This window comes from Nesoenas mayeri, assembly GCF_963082525.1.
Source record: "Nesoenas mayeri genome assembly, chromosome: 1".
NCBI lineage: Eukaryota > Metazoa > Chordata > Aves > Columbiformes > Columbidae > Nesoenas > Nesoenas mayeri.
Window position 1 is genome coordinate 64401367 of NC_137541.1, and position 24616 is coordinate 64425982.

Below are 24616 nucleotides of genomic sequence, written 5' to 3' on the forward strand. Positions count from 1 at the left end.
TAAGAGCTGTGGCAAGCTAAGCTCAGGATAAGAGAAAGCTACTGCTAAAGAGGCTGAAGGGGCACAGGGATGAGTGGAGGAGAGGCAGGCACTGGAAAGTGTGACTCTGTCCCCTGCATTGAGAGTGGCTGAGCTGTGCCAAGGGAATCTCGTTCCTATGCCTGCAGACAAAATGGTTCCCACTGGAGCTGCTCAAATAACAACCTGGAAGTTAGCAACCGCGTAAGCAGTTGGAAAAAGTCACATGTGGTACAGATGTGTCAGAAAACTGCTGTGCAATATTAGGTTCTTTAGCCGTCAAAGGAGTGTGCAAAGTGAGAGTCCTTTGCAGGAGCCGGGGGGTCTGGCTACTGAGACCACCTGATAGTTGCACTGGAAAAGGTCCAGATTGATCCCTGGTGTACACACATGCTATTCCTGCTGATGCAGACAGAACACCACTGCAGGCTTTGGTTGCAGCTTGTGTTGTAGCTGATGAGGTTTAAGTTTTAAAGTGTGGATCAGCTCCTTTCCCATTTGAGTTAATACAAATGCTTTTGACCATTTAAAGCCTCAGTCTGAGGGATACGCGGTTGCTGTTTCAAGACTTCTGGGTTGTGTAAGTTGCTCTTTCATGCTTTTGTCCAGTGATGCATCCTATATCTTTCCTCATGTTTAGACAACTGTTTGTAGTCCTGTGCTGTCTTTCCCTCACGCTTCCTGTGGACCTGCCCCAGCTAACATCCATGTTGTGCTGGCCCAGTAAGTCTAGGTCAAATACTTGTAAAATGTAGGAACATGCCATGCTTCATCTCTAACTACCATTCTCCTATACATGGCTTGGTTAGGGACTGATTCGGAGGCGGTTTTTCTAGTGAGTAGCTATCTCTTGGTGTTTATTTCCCCCAGAGGTAATGATTCTTATCCAGTCTGGTCTCCTTCGCCTTCCCCTCTCTGCTCTGGCACTTTACCTACCACTGAAACGCACCTTCCTCCAGGGCAAAAGCAGCAGCAATTTAATCACTTGGCATCATTACCAGGGCCAAAGGTGTGGGCCTGAAAATGTGAAACAGTTCCTGGATGAAAGCATGGGAGTCACACAGCTCTACTACTCACTGGAAATCCTCAAAACAAGGCTTAAGGAAAACTTAATTGAGACCTGGGCCTTCCTCATAGTTGTGTATTTCTCTTAAAGCAACAGATATAAAGTACAGCTAAAACAGAAAAAAAAAGGAGGTTTGATGGTTACAGACAGGCAGTAATTGAGTTGAACTGAGCTATCAAGGCTGTTCAGGAAGGTCTCAAGCAATTACTCATGCTTTAAAGATGAAACTTGTACCCAGACAGTCATTCTCTGCAAGCCCCATTTACTCTCATTTGTGCCACGTGTCATGGCTGCGCACAGCTCTGACCAGCAGCCTTTCAGCTCAGACACTTGGGTGAAACCCCTCCCTGAGGGGCCACCAAGAGGAAACAGAAAAGGGTTAGGTCTTAGATATAAATGGAGGAATACCTGGAAGGACTTGATGAAGGTCCAAAGCAGCGTCCGGATGCCCTCCCCTCGGCTCAGGAGCTTCACAAGACGCATCACGCGGAAGAGTCGGAAGAAGGTGATTGAGATGCGAGAGTTTTCCTCTGCGTTCTGGAAGCCATTGGCACAGAGGCAGGAGTTACAACAGCACGGGAGGAACAGGGGCCCTGGGCCACAGAGGATGCTACGCCGAGAGCTCACTGCACTGTTCCTTGTCCTGGTACCACTCCCTGGGCCTGCACTGCTCCAGCAGCCCAGAGAGGGGCCAACACTGGCCAAGCCTGTGCTCTCTCCCATGGTGGTGTGGCTACTTTATGGGGGGCTCTCGTGGCCATCAGCCTCTCCCTTCAGGTTGCCTGGACTTTTGGGGATTAGGGATGTGTTATACTATATACCCCTCCATTGCATCTCCTCCTTACATTGGAAAGATGCAATTCTCCTTTGACATGGTACTTCGGGATGGGGGCGGGAAAGATACTTTCTTTTCTGACCTGACTGGGCTGTTTTACCCCAGCAAGTGCCTCAGCCAGCAGTTCTGGTTAATCTGGCGCTGGGCATCAGCCATGAGCTTCTTGCTCTGCTGAGAAACAGTAGCAGGTCCCGGCTCTGCCCTGGGGTGCGAAACCCTGCGGGGGCATGGCGTGTGTTGCCTCTGCCCCGCTGCTGGCGTCACCGGCATTGCTGGCAGCCCCGCTGTCCCTGCGCCGCTGTGCCCAGGCTTCTGGGTTTGGGGCCGCAGTCCCTGGCTCCTGCTGCTCTCTGTTTAGGCCTTTCGCATTTCTCATGACCCCGTTGTATTTCCCACAGCCTGCGCACTGACTTTTGTTTTTTTAAAAACATTTTATTTTGGCTTCACTGCTACCGTTCAAGCATGCAGTATTTTAAAATAGTCTTTTCTGGCTTTTTTTTTTTTTTTTCCCTCACAGCATCTGCTTTGTCCCTAAGCATTTTCCCCTGGGCCTCCGACCAGCTCTGATGTTCACACGTGTGAAGGCCATGTCTGTCTGAGGGCTGCCACAGCAGCAGCCTCACCTCAGCAGAGGACCCGCTACCTAGCTTGAGGGAAGATGAGGCACAGAAAATGCCATGTTTCCCAGTTCATTACCCCCCTAAAATATTGTGCAAAGCCTGCGGTGCTGCTGGCTTCTGCTAGCAGCACTGTGGGAATGTGACCTCCTGTCGCAGGGGGAGATAACACTGTCACCCTGCCACTTGACCTATGGTGGAGCAAAGAAGTGCACAGAAACCCCCCCTCTCTGTCCCCACCCAGGCTGCAAAGACCACAGTTTCAGTCTGAACACCACCAAAAGAGCAACATTTAGGAGGAAGAAACAGTGCAGATCACCCCTGCTGTTAACTACTCACCACTGTGTAAACCAAGAGAGAACAGACCCTTTGGATTTCCTGTCACCGGGCAGTGAAAACAGCAGCTGCTAGTCTGTCTGCTCTTGATAAAACCCAAGGCCTGCCTATACGTTTCTGGGATTAAATGTCCAGATGGGGACATGTACCTGTGCGCTGGGTGTGCTCCTGTTTCCAACTCGGGATGAGCAGGTTGGGGCTCAGCTCAGTTTGCCCCCGGCTGGGTCCGTGCCTCAGCTCCTGCTGTGCAGCCGTAGGGACACACAGGGGCCAAGGCTGCTTGTTGCTGCGTGTGGACCCCACTCGTGCAGAAAGCTCAGCGCTATGTGCAATAGTTCAGGATGGCACCCCAGCTGCAGTGTGTCTGTCTACCTGTGGATATTTTGGGTAGCTTCCTCCAGTCTGCAGCAAAGGCTGACGCTTGCTGCCTGTGCAGTAACTGGGTGAAAAAAATTAGGGGAACAGCCTGTGTCAAGGAAAAGACAGAGTGCTCCTTACATCTCACATCACTCTAGTTTTCTGACTTGGACAGCAAACTGGGGGCTTCAGTGAAGCAAAGAGAATTGCTCTGAGGTGAAAGAGGGAACACGGCCTCCAAGAAATCAAAAATCATGGAATTCAATACTGAGCACCACAGTCCCAGAGGCCTAACTATAAGGTTACACACCTCTCCCAGTTCTACAGAACTCCTATGGCCTCTCTCTCTTACACTTTCTGTAAGAAGCTAAACTCCAACAGCACCTAAAAGAGAGATGAGGTCCAAATGTAAAAGATATTTGGACAGCAGTATTGCTGTAGTTGTGACCAAAAAAAAAAGTGTTTTATTATTCTACCTGCTGCTGCTCTTGTTGACTTGGCCCTTTGAATGGCAGCAAGCTGAGACATGGGTCTGAACAAAGGTTTTAGCATTTCTTTGTCTTTCCTTGGTAAGAGGAGGCAGCTGCTCTAGGCAGAAAATTATCCCTGCGCTCCTAGGGTCTCGGAGCAGGCAAAATCTAAGCAGCGGATAAAATAGAACAGACTCCTCTCTGACGCAAATCTACAATTTACTGGCATCAAACCACTTAGCCAAGAACACTCAGCAATGCCTTGGGAGATTATGATCATTTTACAACTAGGTGGCTACAGATTAGCCGGTGCTTGAGTAGCTTTGCTTGCTTTCCCCTGGCTTTCATCCAGCTTTTTGAAGGCATCTCCTTGCCCGAGGAAGGAGGTTCTGCAAAGTGGCAATCAAGAGACTGGAAGTTACTGCAACTCTGTTGGGGTAGCGTGGGAACTGCCTTTGAACACTGTGCACCATGGCACAACTTTTTTTTGCGTGCAAGGTAAGAACTGTAATGTTACAGAGCTTCACCTCATTGAAGAGCAAAGTCAGAGTCCCCATCCCTTCCATTGTGGAGGCTTGGACATGAAGTCACATTGCAAACTCATTCAGTGTCATCCTGATAGTGATATAGTTTGTTACTAACAAGAAATCTTACCAGGTCTAGTTCTCTCTTGGTGATTCATTAGAAGGCAGAACGACAGTTAACTTGACCAAGGAAAGCTCAGGATGCACAAGAAATACATATGTGCAGCATATTCACAGCTCATGTGAACACCAGACTCACACCAATACACGACATGGCAGCTTCATGCACAAATAACTAGGCTGGACTTGGAGAGAGAACTTGTGATCACGGGAAGAGAATAAAGGAGTGTGTTAGAAAGAGTGTCACAGAAGCTGGGAGGGTGGTCTGTATTTTTTGTCTTACCATAGAGGAAGAACATTGGGTATGTTCAGCTGGCTTTAAAGAAAGGCAGACAGAAATAAGCTGTAATAAGTCTCCAATCAAGAGCCCTAGTAAACTAGGTCTTGGCTAACACAGGAGCAACAAAACGGCAGAAGAGGGCAAAAGGGAGTTTGAAAGAAATGCACAAGAGGCTGGGCTTATTCCCTAGGATGCCCAGGATCAAAGCTGGCCATGGCAGAGGTAGGTACAACTCCCATTGAATTTGATGTAAGCTGTATCCACTACCACCACACTTGAATTGCACTCAGTATCTCCTGAGTGCTAGACATCCTGGCATCCAGGCAGTGCAGGTACTCATATTGTTAAAAGATTTCTTGTATCATTACTGTCAAGTTCCATACAGGGGCTGATTTAGCTTGTCAGTTCAGATCCAGGCCATGTCTGTACAGGGACCAGCCAGCTTCTAGTGCATCAGTCTGATTTGTAAATCCATAACATCCCAGTGTTAAAGCAACACTTCCTATTTTTATATCCCCATTCCCTTACACATAGTTCTGGGCAATATCCTTGTTGTTGCTAAGACAATGAGTTGGGACAGTCTAATCAGCTCTTGGCAACCCTACAACACCCACCACGAGCTGTGGGAAATGGGTTGGTAAAACTGGTTAGCTTGCTGTACCTTTACCCACCTCTCAGCAAAGCTCCAGGGACCCAATGGATGTGTCCTTGGAGGCCGAGCTGAGCTGAGCCCTTGTCGTGCCTGGAAGAGCCTAGCTGCTGCAAACACTCTGCCTGACATTCCTTGATCAACTTCTGGGGCCATTTCCAATACTGAGAACAATTCTGAAAAACACCCAAGGCTGCAAATACCCTTAGGTGTAAGAAGCAGAATTGAAAATCAAATAAAACCAGCTTTATTGGAAGTCCTTCAGTTCAACAGTAACATAATACTTAAAGCCTAACCTCTATCTTATGTCCCATATGCCAAACCTGTCTGCCATTACTTCCTGTGCCTACATTAGCAAAGCTGACACTGATGAATTTCTTCTTCTGCCAATGACAGAATTCACCTCTGGTGCCACAGAGGACACCTGAAGTGCGCTCCTTTTCTCCAAGGACACTGCAGTAACCAATCTGGCATTGTATTACCTAAATCAAAAATGTAGTTTGGATGTACAGCCTATTTGTTGATGCGGGCAAATGAGAACAATTAAAAACCCTAGGTACACCTAATCATATAATAGTCTTTTGGGTTAACTCTTTGTTTTGGCAGTGTCAGATTTAATTGCTTTTATTCTCCTCTTTGACATGTTTGCTCTTGTGTTTTCTTTTCAGATCACATCCAGGCAAAAATTGGCTTGAATACCAAATAAAGGAGTGGTGCCCGTAGAGACATTACATACAGACCAGGCATAGAATTTGATTTTGTGTTGCTGGGCAAACATCTTTCCAGCAAAAAGTTTCTCTGTCCCATCTCCCTTCCTCTTTCTAGGTTTACAAATCATCTTTTATAACAATAGAAGCACCCTTATTCTGTTAGTTGCTGCATTCCTGGTAGAAGGTACAAAGCTCCTTCAAACTAACTGAAGTAAGCCCCAAAATTTTCAGCACCTTTCAGGATTTGCCATTCTCCCTGGCTGACAGTTTTTGTTCATCTGTGACTGACTGGCTGAAGAAGGCTTGTAAATTACTGTGGAATATTATACCTTAACTTGATATTGTTAGTATTTCATCAGAAAGTGCAGATAATAGTAATGTAATAGAGTCAAAAGAGCTGTATAAAAGGATATCGTGATACAAGGAACTGTTGATGTGGGATGCTCAACTCGGAGGAGTTGGCAACACGTGGAAACACTAGAAACCAAAGGTTCTGGCTCTCTTTGGCACTTCTAAGAAAGTGAAATAGAGGGTGACTTACTCCTCTTTTATTCCCAGAGCTAACTGGCCTGTGTTTTAAGTTGGGGTCAAATATATGGCAAATTATATTACTACCTACAGTAAAGGCTCAAAAGCAGCATGGGAAGGTTTCTGTTAATGCTGGCAGATTGTATTGGTACAAACTGTAGCACTGCCGGCTGAGGTTCCTGATACATTTGTGCATATGATATTTTGTGCATGAGTATATGAAGGGAAGTCAACCCCCAGCTGCAGGTTCCTGAATACATTTTCTGATATCCAAAAAGCTTTCAGCAAGTAGCCAAATCCTACCACTTTTCACCTCTGCCAAAAAGTCGCCATATGGACCTGAGCACAGGTATCTGAGAACTTGCTACTGGGACTTTCAAGTGTGGCCATTCCTAACTATAAAGCTGAGAGCTATTGCTAGATTTTCTGAGAATCTTCAGCCTTGCAAGTAATGTGGGCATGCTGATTTCAGAAGGACAAGCACTCAGCACCTGAAAATGTAGTAGTCACATCAGCTCACAGGGACTGAGGCATGGTGATAATAGGTACTTGGAAATAAATCCAGTGTCTAATTCCCATCTGAAATGGAGAGGATTTTATTTCTAGAAATCTCAGAACAATGTACAAAAGCAAATCCTCATCAGTTTGATGTCTTTGAAGAAGCCTTTGGAGAATCTACAGCACTTAACAGAAGGCAGCTTTGGCTATACTTGTTTTTACCTGCATGTGGTCTAGCCTGCAAAGGAACTTCAAGTATTCTACCCTGCTCTTGACATGTGGGGCACAGCAGCACACATAACTGAATGGGAAAGGGCAACAAGAATAATAGCAAGATCAGTCAAGACATGATGCTCTGCACAATTTCCATCATAGAGAACAGGGACCTGAAGTGTAAACCACAAAAAAGTCCAAGGGTGTACTAAGAATGACAGAGAAGGGAACATGCAGGCTAAGAGTGGGAAGAGAAATGTCTGAGGCAGGCTGCATCTATGTAAAGACACTCAGTGAAGATGAGGGCAATGAAACTGCTTGGGCCATTTATTTCTTGTTTTTTTTTTCTTAATCTTGATGTCACCATATTGAAAAAGGTAATAGAAATGCTAAAGAGCAGAAGAGGTCATGAAACAGAAAAGCATGTTCTGGAGGCCAAAGTAAAGATTCTGCAGGATAAAGACTGGGGGATCCCTGCAGCACATCTGAAAAGCTCCTCAGAATATTTTTACCTGCATGTATCTGAGGTTAACTGTTCAATGTGTAGTAGGGCACCAACATTTTAAACAGATGCATTACTCAAGCTGCTGCAAAACTGTGTGCATCCTTAAAGCCTCTACAGCAGGGGTGTCAAACTTGTTTTCACTGGGGGGCCACATCAGCCTTGTGGTTGCCTTCAAAGGGAAAAATGTAATTTTAGGCCTGTATAATTGTAACTGCTCTATGAGTTTGACACCCCTGCTCTACAGGCACAAAAGTGAAAGGCACAGCTTATGCCTACCACGAATTCAGGATCCCAGGTGAGGAGGTCTCTTGGAAAGAAGACAGGTTTATTCAATGGAGAGATACCTAAAAACTCAGAGACCACAGCACCAAATAATGTAGCTGATAGCACTGTGTTCCTGCTAATCGTGCTCCACATGGGTAGGTGGGAAGTGAGGCTTTCTGGTGGCTATTTGCAAAGAACCTCCAGATGCGTACAGGGAGAATCAAAGTCTCCTGAACCTCCATACTGACTCACATATCAAACTTGGTGTCTGATCTTGCCATCAAGTCAAGGAAATAGCTTGCAACAGGTCGTGTTTATGGGTTTCCAAATCCTGGTTACAGTATGAATGCTTTGAAAGCTAGGAGACAATAAAATTTGCACTCCAGGAGAACCAGTTTCTATGTTCCAAGGGCAACATGTAACTGTCAATATGATATGATGTTTATAGTATAACATAATCCATTCTGAAATTCTGAGAAGGGTTGACTTGGCTTTTCAGAGCTGTAAAGATGGAAGCAAAAATATGAGCAAAAAGACTAAACACTTTGTACCATCATGGTAGTATCAAAGCCCCTTGAAATATCCATGGCTTAGAATATCTTCTGCATAGATAAAGATTTAGAAGAAAAAATAAGATATGTTAATAAATAGATTAAAATGAAAGTTGCAGTAGAAAAATCCTGAGAAGAGATATCAATCCCACCTCGTCCCTATGGAACACTGGAGATGGAGGACCATGTTGAGAGGTTTGAGTTCCCTGGGGTTTTTGGCTAGTCTGCTACAACTACACAGGATCTTTCAAAAAATGGACCTGATCTGAAATTCAACCTGATTTAAAATTGGGTCAGTCTTTTTGAAACACCCTGTGTACTGGCTATCCAGAAAAGCAGCACCTAGAAATGCCTGGAGGGGAGCTCCATTAGGGTTGTACAGTACATACTTAATCAATATATCCAAGGAGGCTGCTTGACTGCTGAGTAAGCATGTTCCAGTAGATGTGAAGCCTGACTGCCACTGAGATGGCAGTACAGGCAGGTGGTGTTCCCATTACCAGCACTGTTGATTACAGTAATTTTTTTTAACACTACAAGACATACTCAAGATGATGAGTTCAGCTCCTTCAGATGATCCAGTCTTTGCTAGGAAATCCAAACTGAATTCTTCCTGACATTTGACGGGTAAAACTTTCTTGATGATATTTTTTTTACTTTCTAACAAGACTTCTTCCATTCGTAGGGAGGAATCTCTTTTTGTGAGACAGAATCCAACCTTTATGCTGTGGAGAACTTTGGTCTGGCTTGGTCTGGGGAACATTTAATCAGCTGAATGTACAGTGTTATGGTTGCTTTGTTAGTCAGACCTGTCTCAGTCAATGCAGTGGTATGATGGCAGGCTTCTAATTTTGTCTCGTAGCCCTGGGTTTGAAGAGATGACAGGAAATCTGTGTTCGAGACTTTGGCACCACGATATGACAGAATATCTTCATATTTCTCAAGAAAACAAATGGTCAGATGCTTATTTTGCATTTTGTGACAATCTATAATGGCATTTCTCCACTGAGGAAAATATGGCTTGTGGATGAAGCTCTTAGGAGACCACTTGCAGCAGTTGGCTGTTGATGATGGATGTCTAAGATGTTTCCTTGATTGCTGTTGACACTTGGAGAGTTAAAAGTTAACCATAAAGATGCTGTATCTGTTGGAAACTTCCCATTGGTCTGTTAGCCTTCTTTCATGAGGAACGCATGATAGATATTAACTTCTTGCTTTTTAATACTCTTTGCAGGAAGGATGCCTCTGAGAATCCACACTGTAGAGTTGGCCTGAGCAGGCTGCAGTGCTATGTAGTTCCTTTGCAGTTCTAGGATATCAGTCTTTTCTAGTTCAAGTTCTTTGTATCTAGAAGTCCTTCAAGAGTCCTACCTGCTTTAGCCGTACCGCATCTGTGACCTTCTTGGGCACAAAATAAAGGGCAGAAAGACACATTCTGGGGAAATGAACTTGTCATACATAGATAAGAGTTTGACGGCAGTTAAAGGCATTTTCATTAATGGATACCTTGCAAGCAACACTGATTTTTTTGTTGCTACAGGTAGTGAGAAAGAACCGAAGGGCTGTTTCAGCTGCTTGGCCACTTCCATCTTGGCTGGATGTAAGGGACACAAATAGGGCAAGTGCAAGCCAACAGTTCTACTGTTCTGGAGATTTGTTTTTCACACATGTGGGTCCCATACAAGTTGAGATGGGATCTGCAAGGACATAACTTCAAGAAGAACAAGAATTTACCCAGGTATAGGGAAAAAAAAAAAGAGATTTAGAGGTTGTCAGTGCCATGGAGACATGATAAAAGAAAACCCACTAGACATTTTCTGGTGTTTGTAGTGTCAAAATTCTGAAGTGACCTCAGGAGGCTCTCTGAGTAACACAAGTCTTTGTGGAGAGCTGAAAAAAGTCAGAGTTTCAAATCAACCTGGCTGCTGGCAGGTAATAGCCTGGGGAGCACTGGGGAGCTACCACAACCTCCTCCACAGTCATCTGTCTGCCACTGCTGTGTGTGGTTTTAATCACAGGAGCTCTAGAGATAATCCACCTGCCACCAAAGTCTGTGAAGTTATTACAAAATCAGGCAGAAATGTATCTGGTATCTCTCTAACAGAGAATACTGCTGGTTTGCAGAGGGCATAATTCTCAATTCCCACAACCCAATGGTGAAATCAAATTATTAGCAGGAAAAAAATAAAAAATAATTAAGTGTGCCGTTCTTTGAGAATTTCTAGCAATATTTTGAATAAAACTAGTCAGAGATTTTTTTTCTACAAAAATATTTTCCATTAGAAGAATGCTGATGCTGAAAGTGATATGTTCCATAGAAACATGTCAATTTTGAAAAAAGCATTTAAGTAATGTAAGATTGAAATCTCACATTTTATTCTCGCACATTTCAATTTAATTTTTCGTTTCAAGTAGAAATGTTATATAACTATGAAAAAAATCAAGTCTGGAATAATCTGTTTTTACTTAAGCAAATGTTTTGATTTTCCTCAATTCTTTCTGTTGGAGTAATCTTTTACTGAACATTTTGCAATTTAAAATTTTGATTCCATTTCCTATGACCCTAACTTGGGTAAAGCACCAGAGGTTTTTTTTTAGATAATTGTCATAAATTGAGGTTTGGTTTTAGTGTCTATTAGAAAAGGGTGCAGTCTTACAGTAAAACAGGGAATCAAGGTGTATGATGCCGCTTTTACTGGGGCAAATGGTGAACAACCTGCTGATTTCCCTGGAAAAAACCTTGAGTTGTTCCAATGCAACGTGACAAGCTAAACCTCAGGTAGCTTTGCAGAAGAGACTGAGATCTCTTGCACTGGGGAATTAAATTCTCATTTGGTGCAATAAGGAGAATTAGGATAAATGTGACACCTGCAATGAAGTTTGCCATTACATTTCTGCCTGCACCGGGTCAATAGACATAAAGTACCAGCTCATACAAATGCAATAGATATGCATTTATACTTCACATAGATTCCACATGATCTCAGATACTGGGGGACATATTAGCATACCTGTATGCAACAAAAGCCTATTTCGAATACAGTTAATAAGGTCAAGGTAACTTTTAAAGCAAATGAGTCCTGCAGCTATCATTTTTTTTCCCTTCATTTCCTATGTATTCTAAGATTTTTAAATTCTAGAACTCGCTTTTCTAATTACCTTCAAATATGCAAATCATGCCAATTTGAATAGCTTATTAATTAATTTCATATATATATCCATGAAATTGTCAGACAGTAATCTTATGGTTCCAAGTGCTTAAGGTAAATATAAGGAAAGTCAATTGCTTTAATTTGGTTATGCAGATTACTCTAGATTGACAATTACTGGATAGCTAATGAGAGTCACTTTTTACACAGCTGAAAGCTCTATTTTTTTCCCATTACTTTCATGAAAGCAGAACAATTGGTAAAGTATATCTATGCAAATTATTCTTAATTTTCAGGATGTTTTAATAATCCTTCTCATTAGCTCTGGGTAAATGATGAGTTCAAGTCTTATGGTAATCAAGCCTGGGTGGCTCCTGAGGAACAAGTAGATATTAAACACCATCAGAGATGTGTTGCTCATCTTCAGGTACAAGTACTGGTCTGACTCAGAGAGGCAGGTGCAGCTTTGTCTGTGTTTTGTTCTTTGTGTTTTGTGGGACAAGTAGCCAAAAAAGTGCCCTAGAACATCTGGATAGGAAGGCTCTGGAGATAAACTGAGCCATGCAAATAAATATTGAAAGGCCACTTGTGTGCAGGACCTTTTACTTTTGTTTTACAGGTGGAGTGATTTAAAGGATTTTCCAATTTGAGTATTGGCTGAGGAGAGGTTTTGCTGATTTGGACACCTCTGCCAGAAGGACGTGTGACAGAGTGGACTTTTTTCATTCAACTTGGCTTTTCACTTGCCCAGTTCTTGATCCACAACAGAGCAAGTGCTACTAAAGGAGGTAATCAGGCTTTCCCAGTGTAGAGCAGGCTGAGGGGGGATGACCCTGGGATCAGACCAGACTCCTGAGCAAGAAAGAGCGAGAACAAGTGTGAAAATTTAGAGTTCGCGAGTCTCCATCTTTCCTCAACTCTATCACCAACCATGCCAACAGTTTCCTCATTGCTGTTCCTAAGTAGTCCAACATGCCTCAGTTTCTTTCCTATGGCAAAGTTAATATGACTTTTAAACACCAAACTCAGCAGTGACTTTAGCACTGTGCTGGAAAGGGCAGTCTTCTCCTCCTGCACCCCTTTAGGAAGATTCATGTTCTCTCTTACATTGGTCATTCTTCTATTTTTTTTTTTTCCCCCCATTGTTTGTGAGAGATGGAGGGAGGGAAATCTGTGGGGCTGCTTTTCAAAATTTCCTAATGAAAGTTCTTTTCATATCCAGGTTCTCCAATCCCAAACACCCAAAAAATCCATCATTTTGACTTATCTGTAGCAAGGTTGTGAAAGCACAGCTGCTCTGGTGGGCTGCAAGTAGAGAGGTGGTATCTGACATGGCTTGGCCTCCTAAGGTTCTCATAAACTAAGACCATGCCACTGATTTTGATCTTGAAATGAAAAAGAAGAGTCTGTTCAGAGCATTCATGCCAGTCTTGGCTACTTTAAGGACATGCTGTTGTGTGCTGTATGAGGGGTAGTTTTATCCATTTCTTGTACCATCCCACAGCCAGTCTTGAAAAGGATAATGGCATCAGAATTCTCTAAGATGAATTTCCTGAGCCATAGGTTGGCAGGAACTTTCCTTGTCTCCAACATCTTGCAATACTCCATTAGTACTGAGAGGGTGAGTATCATCCACTGGCTTCATCCTCCCTTGGGGCTGATGATTTGAAGAATAAAGCAAGTTCCCAAAAGCACATCTTTCTTCTGTTGTGGCTGTGCTTGTCTTCAGTGCATTGAACATTTGAGCACTTCTACAGCTATTTGTTAATTACTTATTAACTAGCTGATAGGCTTCCAGGATGTCGAAAAAAGGAAAAGCAAGAAGGAAAAATGAAGAACAGATTGAAACTTGGTGCCCTCTGTGTATTGGTGTTACTGGGGTTTCTCTGGGCAGCCTCACCTGCCTATGGACAAAAGGAGGCTGGAGACCTTCAGGCTTTGCTGGGCCCCATCTGTGAAGAGGTTTGCTGTGAGCCCAGCGTGAAGGGTTTACTGTGATGTGGTTGGCAGGAGCGTGTGAATCCAGAAGGAAGGTTCAGTAGCATCTTTGTGGCTCCTGTATAACTGATGGGGAATTACACCAGTGGTGTCAAGGTCAGAAACAGGCCTGTGGTCTGTAGCAAAATACCCACTCCCTCAGTATGATAACTCTTCTGGGCACTGATGGAGCCAGATGGAGACTAGATCATGAGCAGATTTTTCCAGGGAAGAAGGCAGGCAGGCTGCCAGCTCTAAGACTCTGCATGCAGTGTTGCCAGGACCCTTCCTCTGGTAAATCCAAAGGCTCTGGGAGAGGACGAAGATGAATGAGCCATCTTACGCTTTGATGAAAGTGCTCAAAGAAACTGCACATTGAAAACCCAATCTACCTTTGTTCAAATGCAACAGGAGTGTGGATTGCAAGAGACAGTAGATACAGGTGAACTAGCAGCCCCTGTTACTTTTGGGTAATTAATTTCTGCTCAAGAGAGGATAGCCAGAGATAGCAGCAACCCAAAGAGAGAGTTTGTGATGGACCATTTTCATCCGAGATTTGTAACAGTTCGTATTTAATTCCCAGGCTGTATCTTTTCATTGCCAAGTTACGACGTTATTTAATTTTGATTCAGAATGTTTCCTAGAAGACAACAGCCTACAGAATCATACTGGATTTCTATATGTTAATATGGAATACAATAAAGCCTATGACACATTCTGGGATTGGAAATGCCAAACACGGGCATTATCAGAGCATGTTAAAGGTGGTCGTATGGAGACTGAAGCTTAGCTGTTACAAAGCTACCAAGCAACATTTTTTTTTTGTTCTATACCTCTTTTCAAGAATAAATGGTTATTGATTTGATGAATTCTTTGGTTAAAAAAAACAATAGGGCAGTTTGGATGATATGTTATACTCGCTGCGTGTGATTTACTGTGTTCAAGTCTGGGCACACAGCTGAGCCTCAAAATCCCTAGCTCTAAATATCAATTTGTTTTAGTGTCTTTCTATTAACAAGTGTTTCTTTACTGCTGAGATCTCTTTGCCTTCATGTCTGTTCAGCTCAGGAAAAGATGCCACTTGATCTGGCTTTGAGTGAAGCAGATTTTCTCCCAGTCACTCAGATAAGGCTCAGCAGGCAGCACCACTGACTGGTGTCTCCAAGTTCGAAAGTGGATTTTGAGAGAAAAACTGGGATGTGACCAGGTGGGATGTCTCATTACTCTGCAACATTGTCAATTTTACTAGCAATTAGAGCCAGAGCCACATTTTTGGCTATCAATCAGCTGACCATAAGCAGCAAACCAGCCTCTACAGCTAGGTCATCTGGATGCAACTGGGAATGGGTCCCATTTAGCAGATGTCTATGAAGATACATGAAGCAGAAATCATTTTGTTGGCATGTTGTGCCAGATGGTCTCCATGAAGAACAGACCAGCCATTTTAAAAACAGTTATCTACTGAAAAATTTAAAAAACTCTTATGAGTGTAGAGGGAGGGGCGCAGGAGCTAAATGAGGGTGCTATATGGACTGTATTAGAAGGGGTAAAATTAGTTTGTACGTGTTTACCTTTGATTACAGATCTGGCTGGGAGGTTGCATTGTCTTGCCTACCAGCAAAAAAAACCCAACCCATAACCAGGTCTTTATTTAACGGGAACCTCAAATGTTCCTGTTAGTCTGTGCATTTGAGTTTGCAGAATGGTACCCATCACCATGCTGAACTGCTGCTGAGTGCCTGGCACAAAAACCTTCACAAGGGGGAACAGCCTTTCCCCTGGACTGATGGTATCTTGGCTGAAGAAAGACAGGAAAAAAAATCACTGACACAGTAAGCAGAGGGGAACTAATTACTGCCTTGCTTAAAACTGCCCCTAATGCTCCTGGGGATGGGAGACATGATCTCTGCTACCAAAAATTTCAGCAACATTGGGAGAAAGTGACTGAGGACAAGAAGATGGCAGAGAAGAGAAAGTTGAGGAGGAAAACAAGTAAAATACTTGTGTGTGTTTTTCCTTCTTCTGTCACTTAAATTGCTTTCATTGCAACTGGCAGTGCAATCTGGAACCAATTAGCAGATCTCTAAATATGCATAATAGTAAGAGATGGTGCAGGGAATGAGGTCTTGGAGGACCGATGTTAAAAGCTCTTGTAATTTGGATGAAGGACAGAAGCTTTCACAGTAAAACTGAGCGAGTGAAATATGGGAGAGTGTGCACCCTTTATTGCTGCAATCTGCATGTGGAGAACAGCGATGCAGGAAAATTCTTGGGCATTCTCAGCAAAGTAGATCTTAGAAAAAGGAATTAAATGCCAGAAGACATCTTTCACTGCTTCAAGGAATTGCCTTAGATGGCAGAACTAGCTGTGTTTGAACTCACCCAAGCACCCGACCATCTAACTTACAGTGCTTAGGGAGCTATCATAATTAACTTTAATATATTAAAAGACGATCTAAGGATTCAGAGTCAGAGATTTTTCTATGGATTCTTATGAAGATACAATCTCTAACAGAGTTCAGGGAAAGTTAAAAGCAACTTTTACTAGGCAAAAGGAATGATTTATCCTGGCTAGGAAGCCAATGGAAAATGTAACCAGCTTGGGGTAGTTCTAATGTTTTTATATTATTTTTTCTTTTGAGCTTTGTGGAAAAAAACTTCGAATTGAAAGGAAAATTAAATAGAACTGTATTATATCACAAATGTTGATGCCAGAATTTTATTTATTTATTTATTTATTTTTAATGATGTGATAGAAAAATGACAGGGAGAATTAAATACTGCTCAGACAATCTGGATGTGTACTTTTAAAATAACTCTATACAGAAATGTACATGTCACACACTTATTTTACCATTTAACCAACACAGGACAAGGCCTGTTGTACTTTGTCTTCCTACTTTTAGCTATTATTGTTATTGTAAAATTAATTTACAGTCAAATAAGAAATCAAGATTCCCTCTCTAAAAGCCTTAAAACCCATCAGGGTTTGAGGTATGTGAAAGCCTGCACTTATTAAAAGCCTGATCCTCTCCTCAGTGCAGTGATTGAGATATCATGCCTCAGCATTTTGAAGACAACTCTAACCATTTTCACTCAGAAGGACTCCAGACAGGTTTGTGCATCAAGTCTTAACAGCTATAGGGCTATCTAACTTTCCTTTTACTGCTTTTATAATTAGGTTTTAAGGATTTGTTCTCCTGGAGTCTTCATATTCCATTTCTCGTGTTTTAGATGACTAGCATGTATGTGTCTATATTTATCCAGTAGGGCAAATTTATTTTTATGCTGCTCTTAAATCCCACATCAAAATACATGCTGATTATTCCATGCACCTGGAATAATGTCAGAAACCAAGTATAACAAGTAGTTTTGTGGAAACCACAATATCGTGGTATTTCCTCAAAACTGAGCAGTATGGAGAGTCTTTCAAACTAGTTTTCCCCATGGAAACTACATTCTCTTTTCTTATGGTGCTAATATTGCTGGTCATCAGTAACAGCTCAAATACTCAGGTAAACTGAGGAAGGAGTCATTTGCATTAACCATTCTCTTTACTGCAAAACATACGTTTTTTTTCTATTTGCCCATATTTTCCTTACGGAAAAATTTGTGCAGTTACCAAAATCACCTATTCGAATGGGCAAATCATATTGTGAACTCTGGAAATGCATTCAGAATATCATCATCTTTAAGCCAAAAGAGAGAAAAAAAGAGGCCCCATCTTCCTGACAAAAATATACGTAAATAAAACCAAAATAACGCTGTTCAAACATGGTTGTGGTCGGATAGTCTTACCATACTTCTTTCTCACCAACACAGAGAAAAAACATGCCCTAGAATTGTTGATTAAGCATAAGAGGTGATCAAATCCGAATTGATCTAAGCCTCATTTCAGGAAGAGTTCAGAGTAGCCCACCAAAGTAAAAATAAAGCACTGTGAACTGGCATTTGCCATTGTTAAAGCTCACAACCATGCTTCAACGTGGCTTCCTACGTATAGAAGCTGAGGCCACCATGGTGTGTTAACTGGATTATTCTAACGATAAAAACAGCACTGGATATTAAAACAAAACAAAACAAAACAACAAAAAACCCCACAAACTACAAATAAATCCACCCCCCTCCATATATTTTATCAGCATTTTTTTCAAAAAAGAAAACGAGTCATATATACATACATATACACACACACAGGGATAGCTCAGGACTACATACAACTTCTAGGATGGCAGCAGTAAGGATATGACAACACAAGATGTCAAAAGAAGCCACTATGCTTCTCCAGCCCTTTGCTACATAATTTGGAGGCCTCTGCTACCCAGATGGCGTTTGAGAAAGAGAGAGAGAGAAGGGGAGAGGGAAGGAGATGTTTTTTGCCTCTTCCAGAAGGTTTAGGTAAATGAACTTGAAAGTTCTAGCAATTGCAAAGATTTGTTTCCAGTGGCAGCTGATGGCCAAAATCTGAGCAGCAAAGGGCATGGAAGCGGAGAGAACCAGACAGGCAGAGACAGAAAGACAGACAGACAGACGCAGCGACAGAGATGAATGCCAGTCCCAACTGAGGTGTGGGCTAAGATGTATGTCGTCCTTCCACCGATCCTTGCTCCCATGGCGGGGGGGTGTGTGTACAGGGCTGTGTCGCAGGGCCCGACCGCTCCAGTCCTTGCACAGGCAAAATGCCCCTGGGGGCAATTCTGCCTGAACAAGGACTGCAGGATTTAAGCCACTGGTTCTCTGCCTTTAGACACATTGATTGAGGGTGAAAATGAACTTGTGAGGTTAAGTGTGGCTGGAGACGAGGGAGAGGAAAGCAAGGGAGAAAAGGAAGAAAGGGAGGGGGTGGGTTAAAAGGGAGAAGTGCAGGAGAAGGTGAGAGGGAGACTTGAGTATAGGCTGTCAGATATTTCAAAGAATGGGAGCAGGAGCCCATGACAAATCATACGAAGCTTCTTGACACCAAAAGCAAGATGACTGTAAGGAAAGGCCCCATGCGCCTGGTTTAAGCCTGAGTTACTTAACTTGAGAAATAAAAAAAGACTAAAGGAGAAATCACTGCACAGGTCTCCAAGTATTCTTGGGAGCTGAATGCTTTGGTATCTCTCTGGCCTTCCTGAACTTACTTAGGAATCAAGCAAACTGCAACCCTCTGCTGACTTCCTACTGGAGTTTGGAAAACTTTTCAGAAGTGCAAGATACAAAGTATTCGGCTTTCCTGAATATCTGATAGACAAACACCAAACCACTACACAGCAGGCTGGAGTACAACAGACCTGACCAACCTTTTATAGCAGAAGGAATGCAGCAAGATGGGTTTTGGGCCTCCCCTGACCTTCATAGGAGTGCTACTTCCTGAAGCACCTAGGTATCCCAGAGGCTACTGTGGGTCAGATCACATGCAATGCTGTACTTTCCTTTTTTCTCCTGCTGTTACTTCTGCCATTAAAAAACCCTCACCATTTCCATCAACCCTTGGACCAGTCACAACACTCACTCTTAGAAAAACATATACTGCTACAACACGAAGGCAACTTACTCAGGGAAATATTCCATTATTGCAAAAAAGCCTGCAAGTCACCGATTTTCTGTCCCTGATAGCTCACATCATGTACCCATGCACACACCCCTGGCTTGTCACATCTGCTGTATCGTGTCGCATACCTGTCACAGGTACCTCCTCCTCTTCTTTACCTCCTGCAGTGTTCACAGACACATTCAGACACACAAGTACAGTCACTGAGTAGAACAGGTGGGATGGATACCAGTCCAGATGGTTTTGCTCAGTCATCCTCATGCACTCCCAGACACAGCTGATGAACACAGGGGTACCCACACATGCAGACGCACTCAGAGGCACCAGCAGGATCCCTCGTCAGGCTCACAAGTAGGTGTAAACCCACCCTCCCTGACATCCTTTCTAGACAGACAGAATCAAACACATGACATCCCCACTGTCACTGGTACCTACACCGGTGCTCTGCAGACACACATGCTCCCCCCTGAGCCTGTCTCCATCACCCTCACACATCTGCCCACTGCAGCTAGATGGGGCCAACTCCTCCAGCTAAGCAGGCACTGCTGTGAGCATCACTTTGGTGGCAGACAAAGATTCAGCCACAGTGAATCCTTAGTCTTACACTGAGAAAGACTGAAGGAAAAAAGGACCCTGGGGACCAGAGAGGTGTCAGCTTTTCTCTCCGACTGAGAGGAAGGATGTTACATTAGCAGCTTTCCCAGTGACTCAGGATCTGACCATTTTCCTTTTGTCACTTTGGGCACTGTAGCACAGAGCACAAATTGAACTTGATTTCCCCCTTTGATACAGCACAACAAATAGTCATGAACAACTTTATTTTCCTGGAGGAGGGAACAGCAGGCTGTCAGTCACCTTCACAGTGCTCAACTCCAGGTTGTGTCTGCTGATGTGGAAAGGAAGGAAATGCAAGCTTGTGCCTGGGGCTGCTTCTGGGTTGGTATATTCCAAATTTGTTGGCTTTTATTAAACTCCTATAACATTTTCTTTCCTATTATTATTATTATTATTATTATTATTATTAGTAGTAGTAGTAGTAGTAGTAGTAGTAGTAGTAGTATAGATAGTAATAATTTTTGCCACCTTGATTTTTTTCCTAATGAACTTAAAGTGTCTTGTAAACACTAATGACAATGCTTTCTTAATGTAAGGAGTAATAATAACCTCCAATATACTGATGGGGAGACTGAGCTGTAGGGATCTGGTGAAAATCCAAGGAATACAACACACAGGCCCTACCTCTCAGGCCCCATGTATTACAGAGTCTTTTCTCTTATTCCCCAATAGTCATTCTTGGTCTTAGCACTTAAAGAGAATTGGCACACGGTAGATGTGGTATCTACCTTGAAAATTCTTTTTTTCAATAGCACATTAAAAACGTTTTACCGTCCCTCTTTAGTTACTTAAGAAGTGGCTTAACAGTAACCCAAAATAGGAACATTGAATATTTCCAGAAAATTTAAAAAAACCCTTCATTTTGTGGCTAGGAAGCTAGTTTTGTAACACTTACTGAGAAACAAATCTCTGAAAATTCAGATTGAAAGTAAGGGGACTGAAAAGTAAATTGGGCAGAAACTGTGCCACTCTCTGAGGTTCTCAATCCCTCCAGATTTTAAACTGCCCTGTGCCCCTTGCACGTATTCAGTGGTGTGAGATTCATGTCCATGTGTCTGTGGAGATGGCTGGCAGGACCTGTGAGATGTTCCCAAGTTACGGTAAGCAAGTGGACCTAATGTGATGCAATTGGATTTATCAATTGTTGTATCTCAACGCCATGGAGGTGTTTTAAGTGGAGGTTTCCCAAAGCACTCAGAAATGCTGAAAGCAACCTGAGGGCCCACCGCATGAATACATGCCTTCTCACTACTTTTGAGTGCACAGTGATGCTAACAAAAATATCCTGAGCTTGACATGCAAGTGTCCACTCACCCACAGGCATGCAGATGAACATGCCCACATACAGGAAACTCTCACATATAAACACTCACCTATAAGCAGCTTGAACTTGCACAATAAGGTACCCACATTGGCTCAGAAAACTTGTTCATAGACTCAGTTACATGCACAACAACCCATGTGTCTCCATCAACAACCATTCACAACACAGATATGTATGAAATATGTATGTGCCCATACACACTCTCTTTCCTCCACACAGGGATTCATGTCTGTACATTCTCCCATGGATTTGTAGCCCATATGCAAGTATCCAAACATGTTCAAGAACATATACTACAACCAACGGAGCGCACACACAAAAGCCCACCCATGCACGCTCACATCTATCTTAATGAAGGTTTTGGTCTGGGAAATTCCTTTTCAAGAAACAAAAATAATTGTCCAAAGGAAAAAAACAGAGCATGAGGAACTGCACAAAGGAATGCAAGCGCATACCTAGATGCACACTGTGGAGCCTGTCAGGCAGGGTTCCCACCACAACTATGGCTATTGCAGCTCAGCACTTGCTGAATGTGCTTCCCCTGAGTGCTGGCGTCTGGTGAACCTCACAGAGATTTCAGGCTTACATGTCTACGGCCACATGTCCAACTAACCTGTGCCAGGTGTCTCCAGCTTCCCTAATTGACCACAATGACAACTGTCCCTTAGCCCCAAGAGCAGCACCTTCTAAGACCCTACCACAAATGTTCTTCAGCTTCTAAGGAGTTGGGCAGAAACATCTTACCTGCACCTGACCAGGCTAAACATCTCCAAGTATTGGAGTTTATTGGCATTTTAGGGTTTATTTCTTCTTTCTTTTTCAGACTCCAGGTCTCTTGGAACAAGACAAGACAGTGTACAGAAACACAAGGCAGGGTTTGCTCAAACCCACAAACAGCAAGAAAGCAACAAGCTCCTGAGGAAAAAGGCAGAAGTGTATCTGATAAACTGCCTCACACTGCTTGGGAAGGTGACAACTGTCCATCCAAGATGGGCTGCTATTTCCAAAGCCCATCTGCTACAGATGTAATGTATCAAGTGCTGCTAGCAGGAAGGGAATCTGACAGGACAAACCAACATACAAAACATTCTCTTATTCAATAAGGGTTATAAGTGCAAACGGATTTCAGAACATTTCAGAACAAACTCCATTCATAGCTGCTGCTCATTTACCAGTGCATCAAAAGATTGTGCAAGTTTTTAGTAACAAACATTAGGGAACTAGTAGCAAAGGACTTGCCTGGATAAAAAGAGAAGATTTAAACATGCCAGGTAACAAAAAGATGTGTGCAGAAATCTGTAAAAACTGTATAGAAGGAAAGGATTCTTTAGAGGAAACAGCGGGACCATCATGAAATGCTGTTCATAACCCTGACTAAAAGAGTCAGGGTTGCTCCTGCTGCCTCCTCAACTAAGACAGGTGATGGCTGTTTGGGCAGAGGCATGACCTCATTTTTCATAGACTTCTGCAACCAAAAACTGGCTTCTGGGCCTTGGCCAACACAAACTTGAATTTAGACAGGGAATGGAAAGGAGAGGGAGCCTTGTCAGCGGTAATTAAACACGCCAGTATGGATAGCCCTGGAGACTGAAGATCTGAACACAGCACAATTAACAGCAGCATGACCTTCTCGACAACATGCTGAGAACAAATGCGATTTATCCTGCTTAAATTTAGCATCTGAGAGCTGGGTGTCTAGACAAACCTAACAAACCTAGACACTCTCCGGTCACTGGATGGGCACCTCCAAAGAGCAATTCATTTCCCCTGTCAGAGATGTGCACAGAGAGGCATCAGTTGGTATGGGGAGGAATTCATTTCTTTCCACTAAGAGGAAGCCTGGGTGACTATCTGTCTTCCTCTTAGATGACTAAAGTTAATAAGATGTATATCAAAGTGTCTTAAACCATGACGTAAAAAGTTCTTTAATTGAAAGGAAATTACTGTGAATTTCTTCAAAAGGATCCATTAGATTTTTCCCTCCAGTACAGGGTTTCTGACTATAATAGACCTCCATATATTTATCAAAACTCAAGAATTTCTCTCCTTTCTTCTTGAAAGACTTTTGTATGGATTCAAACACATCAGTCAGAAAAGTCTTGTTGATGTTTAGTGTAATTCACCTCCAGTTAACCATACTTATTTCCTCAATTACCATGTACAGTTCTACCTCTAAGGAGGGGCATTTAACTTCTTGACAATCTGAAGGCTACTGCCAGGTTCCCCATTTGGTTTTCTTCTGACAAGGGTGGCATAAAAAAAGGTTTTCACTTCATTCTTTAAAATTATCAACTTCAGCCTGCTCATCACTGTACTCTTCCTCTACAAAGTCAGCTCAATCCTAATATCCCTATAGTAAAAGTGTAACCAAAATGGTTTACCACATTCTAGGGTAAATTCTAGCAAACATTTTTTTTTGTGTCCAGAAAGCAGGACATTCAAGAGATGTAAAATAAAACTTCATTTTTGGTTAGAAACTATTTTTCATTCTCTCAAAAACCAAAGAAAATGGGCTATTATAAAATATTTCATTTATTCTAAATTAAAATATTGCAACATGGATGAATGTCCCTGTTTCAGAATTAAAAAAAAAAAAAAAGAAGGAGAAATTAAAATAGAACCGTGATATGAAAATGTTTTGTTTGGAAAGTTCAAAGTAAGGCATTTTGATTTTTTTCAAAATATTGCCTCCATTTTTTCCTAAACACAGCACTGAGTGAAAACTATGCTGTCACTTTTCTGCTTGCAATGGATTGCCTCTACAGTACACAACAATACCAAGCTGGAATGTTTATTGAATAGCCACATAATTTTCCAAATTCATTATTCATGTGCTCTTCGTTAACATATTTACAGCAGTTTTCTTTCAATCTTTCTGTTTTCTTGGTCTCACTAAGCTGTATTTTGTAGTGCAATTTTTGGCCATGCTCAGAAACTCAGTGGGTCCTTTGTAGTCTTTCTTTTGGGAATCCGTGTGCTTCCTGCCTGTCCTTTGGCTCTTTATCCTTTAATTCTATATCCATACATCTCTAAAAAAAGACAGAGGAAAAGGTTTGTCTGAAGTGATTTATTCCTTGAACACCAGCTGCTCATTTCAGCCTCAGTGGCTCATTCGATCCTTTACCTGTCTGCTGAGATGGGCACCAGTGGGGCCAATCAATGTCAATTGTGCTGGTGGGATTTGTAAGATAGAGCAACCTTGGTTGCAAACCCAAAAAACTGGGTTGAAACTCTGGCGCTTTGTTTTTTTGGGGGCTTTTTGGTTTGTTTTCATTTGATCTACATTTTTTTTTTCAAATTAGAAGCTAAACATTAGGAGCAGGTTCCTCTAAACAGGGATGGTTTGGTCTTTATATCTTTTGGAGGAAGCCTGAGTGAGGAGGCACAGGGAGGATTCCTGGTTTGGTTCCCGCAGTTCCACCTCGAAAGAACTGACCTTTAGATCTCTGTGGGGTGGAGAGTACTGAACTGCCATGG

The 24616-nt window shown here is 42.6% G+C and overlaps 1 protein-coding gene across 1 annotated transcript in view; it reads right to left on the reverse strand.

The window, feature by feature from the left end:
- CACNA1C (calcium voltage-gated channel subunit alpha1 C) overlaps nt 1–24616 on the reverse strand; it is a gene marked incomplete at both ends in the record, with an annotated part of 485303 nt that overhangs the window by 28181 nt on the left and 432506 nt on the right. The window contains 2 exons of the mRNA XM_080351364.1: nt 1493–1621; nt 4627–4659. Coding sequence (XP_080207490.1) covers nt 1493–1621; nt 4627–4659 — 162 coding nt within the window. The remainder of the gene's footprint in view (nt 1–1492; nt 1622–4626; nt 4660–24616) is intronic.